Source organism: Dendropsophus ebraccatus, chromosome 4, assembly GCF_027789765.1.
Source record: "Dendropsophus ebraccatus isolate aDenEbr1 chromosome 4, aDenEbr1.pat, whole genome shotgun sequence".
Lineage (NCBI taxonomy): Eukaryota > Metazoa > Chordata > Amphibia > Anura > Hylidae > Dendropsophus > Dendropsophus ebraccatus.
In genome coordinates this window covers 130,216,350-130,228,782 of record NC_091457.1, presented here as the reverse complement: position 1 = coordinate 130,228,782, position 12,433 = coordinate 130,216,350, and the positions used below count along the sequence as shown (strand labels likewise).

At 44.1% G+C, this 12,433-nt stretch overlaps 1 protein-coding gene across 1 annotated transcript in view; it reads left to right on the top strand.

The window, feature by feature from the left end:
* The window catches only part of CACNA2D3 (calcium voltage-gated channel auxiliary subunit alpha2delta 3), a 636,447-nt gene that overhangs the window by 550,827 nt on the left and 73,187 nt on the right, over window positions 1–12,433 (top strand). Inside the window, exon 29 of the mRNA XM_069967934.1 lies at window positions 12,367–12,429. Within this exon, the coding sequence (XP_069824035.1) occupies window positions 12,367–12,429 (63 nt within the window). The remainder of the gene's footprint in view (window positions 1–12,366; window positions 12,430–12,433) is intronic.

Below are 12,433 nucleotides of genomic sequence, written 5' to 3'. Positions count from 1 at the left end.
CTAATGTTACTGAAATGTCTCCCGGCTGCAGTTTTCCTCTGATGTGTGCAAAATTGCTGTAAAAAGCAACAATTTTTTTGAAAATCATGGCAAAACTGTATCCAAGAAACAATACACCAATGAAAGTATGAATCTGTTTGGGTAGCCATGGGCCCCCCAGGAGCTCAAGGTTCCGGGCTACCACCTGAAATAGACCTAGTTCCTAGGGGAACTGCAGATGCTTTAGGGGGTGTATGCTTTATTTCTTTAAATAATATTGTTGGTTATTTATTTGAATTGTTGTAAATACCATTTAGCAAATAGATTCTGCCTTTCTGACCATTCTAGTAGAATTTTTATTTTTTCAAATCAGCTGGTGTCAATAAGTAATATAGATTTGTAATTTACTTCTGTTCAAGACTTCCAGTACTTATCAGCTGTTGTATGTCCTACGGGAAGTGTTTTTTTTTTTTTTCCAGTCTGACACAGTGCTCTCTGCTGCTACCTCTGTGACACGAACTGTCCAGAGCAGTAGCAAATCCCCATAGAGAACTTCTGCTCTGGACAATTCCTGTTAAAAACTGAGGTGGCAGCAGAGAGCACTGTGTCAGATTGGGAAGAATACACCACTTCCTGCAGGACATACAGCAGCTGATAAGTACTTGAGGTCTGTAGGATGTGGACGAAGCTGAGGATGCATTTTTGAGGCATCTAAATATGGTCTGTTTTTGTTTGTTTTGTTTCATAAAAAAATATATATAAAAAAAGAAGGTGTAAATTATATTGTAAGCTATTTACTTACTTTTTAATAACATTGTTAAAATGCAAAAAGTTAAAATATTATAGTTTCAATTTACAAATGGAGTTTTCAGAAACGGTCCCATCCTATAATTACATGTTATCTTCTCAGTCACAAATATTTTAATACGATTATACCCGACAGACAGGAAATGCTTTCAGTCTCTTTGCTCCAAACATCCAAATTGGAAACATTCTGGCTAGCCTATGGTAAACTATTATATCTGTGATTAAAGCAGAAGAGCCGTTTCCCAGCTTCTCCCATGCATCTGCTGAGTCAGTTGTAGCTAGTTTCCCATTGTAAGTGATTAAGCATTGCTTAATAAGTAACCGCACATTCAGGGGGCGCAGACTGTCTGTCCTGGCTATAGGGCACTGAGTTCTGTTTTGATTGCAAATTAATAAAAGATGAATAATTTCTTAGAATAATTTGTATTTGTTTTATATTATTCTATCAATTGCAACGAATGCAAATATTTATGATTGGGTCTTTTTATAACTGCCCTATACTTTAAAGGGGTATTCCACTCAAACATAACGTTTGATATGTTGCTGCCCATGCTGAGACTAACAGTTCATTTCATACTTGTTATTATCTATTTAGTCTCCTTCCCCCAGTTCTGAGCTGCTGCTTCCTGCTGAAAAGACAAAAATCTGTGTGTGAGCCTTTCCCTCTGTCTTCTTCTCCTACCCCTCCCTTCTGACACTGCTGATGTAAAAACGTCCCTGACTGGCTTTATCTGTAACTTTGTACAGCCTTGCAATACTGAGAGGGTTAATCACAGTGAGTTTATAAGCAATTTGACCTCAGATTAACCCTCCCAGCATTATAAAGATGCTACCAAGTTGCAGAGCCTGCAAGGAACTTATTTACATCAGGTGTCTCAGGAGGGAGGAGGGGGTATTGAGGGAAAGGCTCACACACAGATTTTTGTGTTGTCAACAGAAAGCAGCAGCTCAGAACTGGTGGAAGGAGACTGAATAGATAATAAGTATGGAATGAATTGTTAGTCTCACCATGGGCAACAACATATCAATAGTTATAATTCAGGGTCAAGAAACAGAGTCTCGCACTCACCGGACTGAAGCTGCAAGTGGTTTATTTCCGATACATCAGAATCAGCATGGCAGGGAGAGGGGAGATGGCAAAGCAGGTGTATTCAGCAGGAGCAACAAATGTTTCACGCCTTCAGTGGCGCTTCGTCGGGCTAGGAACGCCGTGTACGTGCAGGGGAGGTGCTTATGTAACAATGCGGTTAACAATAAAGTTGTTGAAAAACAATCAATAAAGTTATTACAAAAAACAAAATAAAAAACAATAACAGGTCAACTCGGAAAACAGTTACAGCAGAGTATTAAGGTCGTTCCTCTCGTTGAGGCCACTTGGCCCCGTAGCATCTAAGCGTAGAATCCATCGGGTTTCCCGCTTGAGGAGGAGCTTTAATCTGTCTTCCCCATTGCTGGGGGGATCTACTCGTTCCAAACCTATGAACCGTAGTGACTTAATGTCACTAGCATGGACAGTGCGTATATGGTCAATTAACCTGGGGACCCCCTTTCCCGTTTGGACAGAGTACTGATGTTCTTTAAAGCGTGTCCACAAAGGACGTTTTGTTTTCCCAACATAGTACCTGCCGCACGGGCAGAGGATGGCATACACGACATGGGTCGTTCTACATGTTATAAAGTCACGTACATAGCATTCTCTGCCCCCAAGGTTGACATATGCTTTGTTCAACATTTGGGGGCAGTAATGACAAGTGCCACACCGCTTGTTGCCTTCCGGCAAGTTGCGATCCAGCCAGCTCCTATTTTGGGTGGCCGGACTCTAAGTCAGAGAGTCCGCTATAGTGGTACTTTTTTTGAAAGTGATCAGGGGCTTACGGTCGACCACATCCTTCAGGTCACTGTCATGCTGCAATAAGAACCAATGTCTTTTTATGATGCTGGTCACCATATCATTTTGACTGCTGTTCTGCAACGCAAAAGTGAATCTTTTGTTGCTAGGGTCAAAGGACTTTTTAGACTGTCTATAGGAATTAACAGACAAGAGTGAGGTTCTAGAGAGGGTATTGGCTCTGGCATGTGCCTCCTCAACGAGAGGAACGACCTTAATACTCTGCTGTAACTGTTTTCCGAGTTGACCTGTTATTGTTTTTTATTTAGTTTTTTTGTAATAACTTTATTGATTGTTTTTCAACAACTTTATTGTTAACCGCATTGTTACATAAACACCTCCCCTGCACGTACACGGCGTTCCTAGCCCGACGAAGCGCCACTGAAGGCGTGAAACATTTGTTGCTCCTGCTGAACACACCTGCTTTGCCATCTCCCCTCTCCCTGCCATGCTGATTCTGATGTATCGGAAATAAACCACTTGCAGCTTCAGTCCGGTGAGTGCGAGACTCTGTTTCTTGACCCTGAATTATATACCCTGCTTTATCTGCCTCTGCACCGCCGTTCCGTGGTTCGGATACAGTTTGTTTGCTCTAGACTCTTGTCCCGGGCTTCCTATTTCGGGTGTACCTTACAGTTAGTGCCGGCCGGAACTCTCACCACGCCAATATCAATAGTTATGTTTGAGTGGAATACCCCTTTAATGCATGCATGAAGACCTCCCCGTTAAATTTTGTGGCATGGTCATACAGAATCAGCAAATGAGCTCATTCTACCATTAACTGAAGATCCTCTGCATATGTGAGATAAGAATACAGCTAAGCAGATGTACAGTAGGCAATATTACGGCTGATCATAATTGACAGCCATCATTGTAAAATAACAGCTGTTATTTTAAAAAACGTCAGCCGTTATTTTACATATAAAAGACGTTTTGTGAACATACTGTAGAAGCATACAAATGCTATTCAGACTTCTTGCTATGCTACAAACAGTATAAGAATTCCATTTAGACAACAGGTTTGTGTGTTATTACATAGGAAACATAGGTCTGCATAGGAGCTGTATACACAAACAGTACAATATTTTTAATTACGAATACTTGCTTTATTTTGCATTGAAGTAAAAACTGGTTGCAAAAGTGAATGTAGCTTCTCGGTTTTTGATGTCTCTGAACCATCTCCATTAGGTTTTCACTATACCGAGTGATACGATCTGATCCTTTGGACTCACAGAATATAACAACTTAATTTAAAACAGAAACCTATTAGTCAACATGGGTCATCATCTTCTTTAAATGAAAACCATCATTTATAAAGTTCTTTAATATGACTCCAACATCATTGCACTTTTAGATGTATTTTTCTAATATTTTGGGTGTTCTTTTATACAGTTCAACTGAATAAAAAATAGAACAAAGAATAAAAAGACTGGCTATTGTTAAAAAAATAAAAATAAAAAGTCAATAAATAAAATAAGGAGATAATAAATAAGAAGTACAAGCCATCCAAAAAAACTTTTAAAATTACCCCAGGATGTTCGTTTGAATTTTTTTTTTTTTACATAGTAACAAATAGACATCACATCTAGGACTATATTTAAATAACTGATACCATCTAATTCTAATAGCTGAACATTTTGACCTTACTGTATGAAACATCTGTCAAACAAAGGGAAATTATTATTTTCAGAAAATATAGATCCAGCTTATTCAAGAATATTCTTTATTATTAGTGACCTTTCAACTAGCCTCAAAGAATTCAGGCATCTTAGGTTTTTGAGGAGGAGCAACAACGGCCGAACCCCCACCATATGCGGTGACCATATGGAGGGCACATTGAGCTGCAGGCGTCCGGGGTATGGAAAAAAACAATACGGTGGAGTGACGCTGTGCCCAGAAAAACACCCCTCTATCACCCGTCTGGCTGCCCTTGTATCCTACCGATATTACTGTACCCTCCGTCTCCGCCTCTCAGATCTCACTGCTGGCTGATGTTTTTTTAATAATTTTTATTTGGTGTGCTTTGGAAGAGGGATAGTCTTATACGGCAAACTCTATATTTTACTGAAAAAGTTGGGGGTCGTCTTATACGCCCAGTCATCTTATACACCGGAAAATTTGGTAGTTATCATCAGGTTAGATATTTTTCCTATACATTTATTTGGCAAATTTGCCTCCTCCTAATATGCTACTCTTCCCCTTCCATTGTTGACACCTTGTTGTGAAAGTTAACGACCACCACTCTGCTCTAAGTACAGTAGCCTGGCTGGTATATACTATATGGCTGGGTTCGCACTACGTATATTTCAGTCAGTATATGTATATTTCAGTCAGTATATTTCAGTCAGTTTTGCAACCAAAACCAGGAGTGGATTAAAAACACAGAAAGGATCTGTTCACACAATGTTGAAATTAAGTGGATGGCCGCCATTTAATGGCAAATATTTGCTGTTATTTTAGAACAACGGCTGTTATATTGAAATGATGGCAGTTATTTACTGTTATATGGCGGCCATCCACTCAATTTCAACATTGTGTGAACAGATCCTTTCTGTGTTTTTAATCCTTTCTGTGTTTTTAATCCTTTCTTGGTTTTGGTTGCAATACTGACTGAAATATACTGACTGAAATATACGTAGTGTGAACCCAGCAAAGTGTATATATATATATATATATATATATATATATATATATATATATATATATATATATATATATATATTTTTTTTTTTTTTTTATTTATAAAATATGTAGATGTATAGAGATATACCTATACCTATAAATATGTATACTATAGCTTTATATACACCAACCAGATGTTTTTAGAGCAGAGTGGTGGTCGAGCTGTCAAGATTGGGAGGGAAAGAGCAGCATATGAGGAGAAGGGGACAAGTTTGCTAAATGAATGTATTTAAAAAAATATTTAAACTGTCAAAAATTTTGATCAGTCCAGTGTTCAGACCCTAGCCAACTGTGTGTCACATGATCAGTCGGACTCATAGTATAAGTCTATGAGCCTGACAGTTTTCACTGACATAGAGCAAGAAGCAGACCATGCAGGGAATGGATGGCACTGCAGCATGCTCCTCTCCCAACTCGTCTTCACAATGGGTCAGTGTCTGAACACTCCGGTCAAAACTTTTGACATGTCAAAAGTATTTTGAAACAACAGGGACACTTTAAGTAGTTGATTAATACCAGTATAACTTTATTGGTTGAGATGGGAATAACCCTTCAAGTGTTTCCATAATTTTTTTCCCCTCTTCATCTAGGAAAAAAAAAAAAAACCTTTAATCTGGAATGTTCAGCTATTCATTGCTGTATTTCGACACACTCAGCCAATCATTGGCCGCAATAATGACCCATCAATAATCACCCAGTCACTGACTGAGCAGGCGTTTCCTGGAAAACTCCTTACATACATTGTATTGTGTCAGGTCTGTGATTTGTGTATTTGCTATGAAGTAGAAAATGCCGGATAACCTTCCACTCTGTGATTCTATCATTTTTACGTCAGTGGTTTTAGTAATTACTAAATCTGTAATTTTCTAAGTATGAAGAAACTAAATTCCAGATATGTGAAGCATTTGTATTAGGCATCCACTTCACACAGACTTTTTTATACTTGATTTAGTACTGCAGTATAGGGACATTTTTAATTTTTGGATGGAAGTCCTTAAAGGAATACTCTGGAGAGTAAAGATTATATAAAGACTGCTTAAAGGAGAAGCCCAGCCCTGTAAAAAATCTGACAAGCAGCAAGGGCAGGAGAGAAAATAAAAAGCAAGTACTGCTGACCTCTCCCCGACGAAGAGGTCAGCTGGCCCCTGGACTCGCGCCGGAGTTGTGATTACGCCAATTTTCCCATCTTGGCTGATGGGCAGCCTGCTCAACCAATCAGTGGCTGAAGCGACATCCCGCCCTATTCACTGAGTGACTGAGCAGCCAGTCCATCAGCCGGGTCATGGCGTCGGCTCTGCTGGAGATCCTGAAGCCTAGCGGGGTTCTGGAGCGGCGATCCATTGCTGGTGAGGTACGGGTAGAGTTGAGTAGGTGTCGTTTTTTAATGTTTCTCCTGCCCTTGACGTTAAAAAAAAATGACCCTTGGCTGGACTTCTTTAAATAAAGTTTTGTTACTTTGTAATATAACATTAAAATAAATGTATTCTTATGTGTCAGGAACTCACCTGACCTGGCTCCTGCGGCGTCTTCCTCGGGCTCGGCTCCGGCGGCCGGCTCGAGAGCGCGCCGGCACTCCGCCCGCCGGAGCCGAGTGATGTCACGGAGACCCGTCGGCATCCCTAGTAACCAGGGACGCCGCAGTCTCGAATGACAGTCAGCCGGCCGGCCGGCACAGCTGATGCGGCTTCCGTGCAGGCTGAGTGACAGATCGCTCTGCCACTCGGCCTGCAGCGCCGCAGCTGTATTGATACTGGAATCAGGAGACCGGACCAATCAGTCTCTGGTCGGGGCTCCTGATCCAGTATAAAGTGAAGTTTCAGCCAGTTGGTAATCGCTGGCTATTAGTTCATTCTGATCCCAGCTCCCCCGTCCTATTCCTGCGAACCCTGTCCTAATTCCTTCTGCCTGATTACTCGTGTTCTCACCTCCGCCTGACTATCCCTTGTGTTCCTGACTTTGTACTGCGTTGCCTGTGTGGTTTGACCCAGATTGTTTGACTATTCTTTATTGTGTTTGTCTGTCCGTCCAGCCCCTTTACTGCCGTTCCCTCATAGACAATCGAACGGCCATGTCTAATATCGTGGACCAAATGCAGCGGCTCAACACTATGGTTCAGGAGCTTGCTGTAAGGGTCCAAGACCAAGAGACGACACCCCGACAATTCACGGTAACCTCCCCAACACCTCCTGAGCCACCCGTTCAGCTCCCAGATAAATTCTCGGGGGACAGGAGCAGGTTTCGTGCATTCAGGGAGGGGTGCAAGTTATTTTTTAGATTGTGCCCCCGCTCTTCGGGAGACGAGTCTCAGAAGGTCGGCATCATAATGTCCCTTCTCCAAGGGCCACCGCAAGAGTGGGCGTTCTCCCTGCCCCCTGACTCCCCTGACCTGCAGACTTCTGACCAATTTTTTACAGCCTTGGGGTTACTTTATGATGACCCAGACAGTGCAGCCAATGCTGAGCGTCAGTTGACTGGGTTGAGACAGGGCCGACGTCCAGTGGAGGAGTACTGCTCTGAGTTCAGGCAGTGGAGTGGTCTCTCCACGTGGAACGACTCGGCCCTCCGATTTCAGTTTCGGGCAGGCCTTAGTGACCGACTGAAAGATATGTTGGTGGCCTATCCCCCTCCTAACTTGTTAGAAGAGAGCATGATGTTAGCTATTAGAGTGGACCGGCGACTTAGGGACCGACAAAGAGAGAGGGGTACCCCCGACCTCCCTAAAAACCCTGCATCACTGATTCCAAACCCCAAGCCTTCCCTTCCTGTCTCGTCCTCACCTGAAGAACCCATGCAGGTAGATACTACCGATGCTAAAACTCGAAGAGCCCATCGCATGCAGAATAATCTGTGTTTCTACTGTGGAAAGACAGGACACCAGATCCGACAATGTACTTCTAGACCGAGGTCACCGCCGGAAAACTCAAGCGCCTGAGAGATTATCGAGGAGGTCTCTCAGGCGCACAGGTAACCTTCAAAAATAAGTTATTGTTGCCTATTTCGCTGTCTGTGGGAGGTAAAAGTATCAATGGGTACGCCCAGATTGATCTGGATCCTCCGCAAATTTTATTAATCCTGTGTTCTTTTCTGGTTTGGAAATATGTCCCCTGCTGCTCCAGCGTCCTGTTAATGTCACTGGAGCAGACTCTGCTCCCTTTGCTCAGGGGGACGTACGATATGTGACCCCCCGCCTGGAGGTTAAGGTGGGGTCAGTCCATGTTAAAAGTCTTGATTTTCTTCTCATGCATAATTTGTCATCTGATGTTATTCTGGGGTTATCATGGTTGGAAACACATAACCCGGTTTTTGATTGGCCCAGCAGATAACTAGTGCGGTGGGGGTCTGGGTGTGATTCTCATTGTATTGCTGTTTCTCTCGCAGAATGCTCCCCGGGGGGAGGAGAGATTCCGGAATTTTTGTCGGACTATGCTGATGTTTTTGACGAGAAGGCGGTAGAGGTTTTGCCACCCCACAGACCGTATGACTGTGCTGTAGATTTAGTTCCCAATGTCAAATACCCGCGAGGTCGCATTTTTAACTTGTCCTGCCCTGAGAGGGAAGCTATGCGGGTATACATTAAAGACAGTCTTCGCAAGGGTCACATCCGTCCCTCCTCTTCTACCATGGGGGCAGGGTTCTTTTTTGTGGGCAAAAAAGATGGGGGTCTCCGGCCTTGTATTGACTATCGGGAACTGAATAAAATCACGGTTAAGAATCAACACCCGCTGCCCCTAATCCCCGATTTGTTCAATCAAATTGTGGGCGCTAAATGGTTTTCGAAGATTGATCTACGGGGGGCATACAATTTAATCCGCATCAGGGAAAGTGATGAATGGAAGACCGCATTCAACACCCCAGAGGGTCACTTCGAGTATCTCGTCATGCCCTTTGGGTTGTGTAATGCCCCGGCGGTCTTCCAACACTTCGGTAACGACATTTTTCGTGAGCACCTTGGACGTTTCCTTGTGGTATATCTTGATGATATTTTAGTTTTTTCCTCAGACTGGTAGACTCATTTGCAGCATATTCGTGTGGTAATGGAGCTTCTGAGACAACATAAACTGTGTGCCAAGTTGTCGAAGTGTCAATTCGGGATTCAAACAGTCTCGTTTCTGGGTTACAATATTACCCCCGATTCATTTAGCATGGACCCCATCAAGGTAGCAGCCATTGAGAATTGGGAACGACCTAGCAACCTGAAGGCCCTACAAAGGTTTTTAGGTTTTGCAAATTATTATAGAAAATTCATTAAAGGTTTTTCTATCATAGCCAAACCTCTTACTGATTTGACCAAAAAGGGGGCAGATCTGGTACACTGGTCCACAGAGGCTATCAAGGCCTTCGACACACTTCGGCACTGCTTCTCAGAGGCTCCAGTGTTGATTCAGCCGGATTTCGAGCGGCCATTTATTGTTGAAGTGGACGCATCCGAGATAGGGGTGGGAGCAGTCTTGTCTCAGGGATCGGACACCCTTACTCACCTCCGGCCAGTTGCGTATTTCTCGAGGAAATTCTCTCAGGCAGAGCGCAATTATGATATTGGTAATCGGGAATTACTAGCCATTAAGATGGCCTTTGATGAATGGAGGCATTTCTTAGAAGGTGCCAAGCATAAGGTGACTGTACTGAAGGACCACAAAAATCTAGTGTATCTCGATACTGCTAAGCGTCTTTCTCCACGTCAGGCCCGGTGGGCCTTATTCTTTGCCAGATTCCACTTTGAGATTACCTATCGACCTGGTTCTCGCAATATCAAGGCTGACGCCCTCTCCCGCAGTTTTAATCTCAAAAACTGCTCCGAAAATCAGGTCGATACGATTTTAAGACCCGGGGTTGTGGTATCAGTCCTACAACCAGACCTGGTGACTCTAATTGCGCAGTCACAAGACCTAGCCCCCCATAACACACCTGAATCTCTCCTGTTTGTACCGCCGAACCTTCGTCTCCGAGTATTAGAGGAGATTCATAGCTCCGTGTTGGCAGGGCATCCTGGTGTTGCAGGTACCAAGTACTTGCTCTCACGTAACCTTTGGTGGCCAACCTGGACTCGAGATGTAAAATCATTTGTTGAAGCCTGCGAAGTCTGTGCTAGATCTAAGGTTCCCAGTAGACCACCGGAGGGCCTGTTACACCCCCTGCCGGTCCCTACGAGACCTTGGACGCACTTGTCTATGGATTTTATTATGGACTTGCCCGTGTCTAGGGGTAAAACGGTCATTTGGATGGTGGTGGATCGTTTTTCTAAAATGTGACACCTCATTCCACTACGTAAACTCCCCAGTGCTCGTTTATTAGCCACGTTGTTTGTCAACCATGTTCTGCGCTTACATGGGGTACCAGAAAATATTGTTTCCGATAGGGGTGTCCAGTTTGTTGCTAAGTTTTGGAGGAAATTTTGTGGTAAGTTGGGTACCGTGTTGTCCTTCTCTTCTGCCTTTCACCCCCGGACTAATGGGCAAACTGAGAGGGTCAACCAGTCACTGGAGAAATTCCTCAGGTGTTTTGTGTCGGATACCCAGGACAAATGGTGTGACTTTATTTCTCTTGCCGAATTTGCAATCAATAACCAGGAGCAACGTGCTATTAAGATGTCGCCATTTTTTTGTAATTATGGGTTTAATCCCAGATCGTCCGTTCACTCCGCCGAGTCTATAAACCCCTCTGCTGAGGCTATTTTCTCGAAACTGTGGACAGTTTGGGCCCAAGCTCATCAGAGCTTGGTTAAAGCCCAAGAATCCTACCAAAAGTATGCTAACAAAAGACGCATATCTGGCCACCAATATGAAGTAGGTGATAAGGTCTGGCTCTCTACCAAGAATCTCAAACTAAGGGTACAATCTGGGAAACTGGCACCCAAATACATCGGGCCATATACCATTGTGAAAATCATCAATCCAGTTACTTTCAGACTCAAACTGCCTACATCTTTAAGAATTCATTCTGTTTTTCACAAAGCCTTGCTGAAAAAATATGTGCCACCGGTGTTCCCGTCACCTCCTCCTGCTCCACTAGTCGTCCAGGGCGAACTGGAGTTTGAGCTAGAGAGAATTTTAAATTCTCGGTGGGTACAAGGTTAATTGCAATACTTAGTCCACTGGAAGGGTTTCGGACCAGAGGAGCGTACATGGGTGGCAGTTAGGGACATACATGCTCCTCAGTTAGTCCGACAATATCATGCCCAGAATCTGTCTAAACTCGGTCCAGTGGATAAGGGTCCTGAGGCCCCTCATAAGAGGGGGGGTAATGTCAGGAACTCACCTGACCTGGCTCCTGCGGCGTCTTCCTCGGGCTCGGCTCCGGCGGCCGGCGCGAGAGCGCACCGGCACTCCCCCCGCCGGAGCCGAGTGATGTCACGGAGACCCGACGGCGTCCCTAGTAACCAGGGACGCCGCGGTCTCACGTGACAGTCAGCCGGCCGGCCGGCACAGCTGATGCGGCTTCCGTGCAGGCTCAGTGACAGATCGCTCTGCCACTCGGCCTGCAGCGCCGCAGCTGTATTGATACTGGAATCAGGAGACCGGACCAATCAGTCTCTGGTCCGGGCTCCTGATCCAGTATAAAGTGAAGTTTCAGACAGTTGGTAATCGCTGGCTATTAGTTTATTCTGATCCCAGCTCCCCCCGTCCTATTCCTGCGAACCCCGTCCTAATTCCTTCTGCCTGATTACTCGTGTTCTGACCTCTGCCTGACTTTTGACTATCCCTTGTGTTCCTGACTTTGTACTGCGTTGCCCGTGTGGTTTGACCCGGATTGTTTGACTATTCTTTATTGTGTGCCTTGTATTGTCTGTCCGTCTTGTTCTGTGTGTCACGTACGCAGCGTAGGGAACGTCTCCGTGGTTGTCCACGACCGCCTAGGGTCAACTGAGGCAAGTAGGCAGGTGACAGTGGGTGGGTTCAGTTCAGGGCCCACTGTCTGGTTGTGTTTGTTATTCCTGACATTATGTCTATGTTCCAGTAAACTAATAAATTATGTTTTAGCTGATTCATTTTTCCATTTTTTTTTCCTCCTAGGTTTTAAACTGTTATCTCATTGACAACAATGGCTTCATCTTAGTCTCTGAAGATTATAGACAGGTAA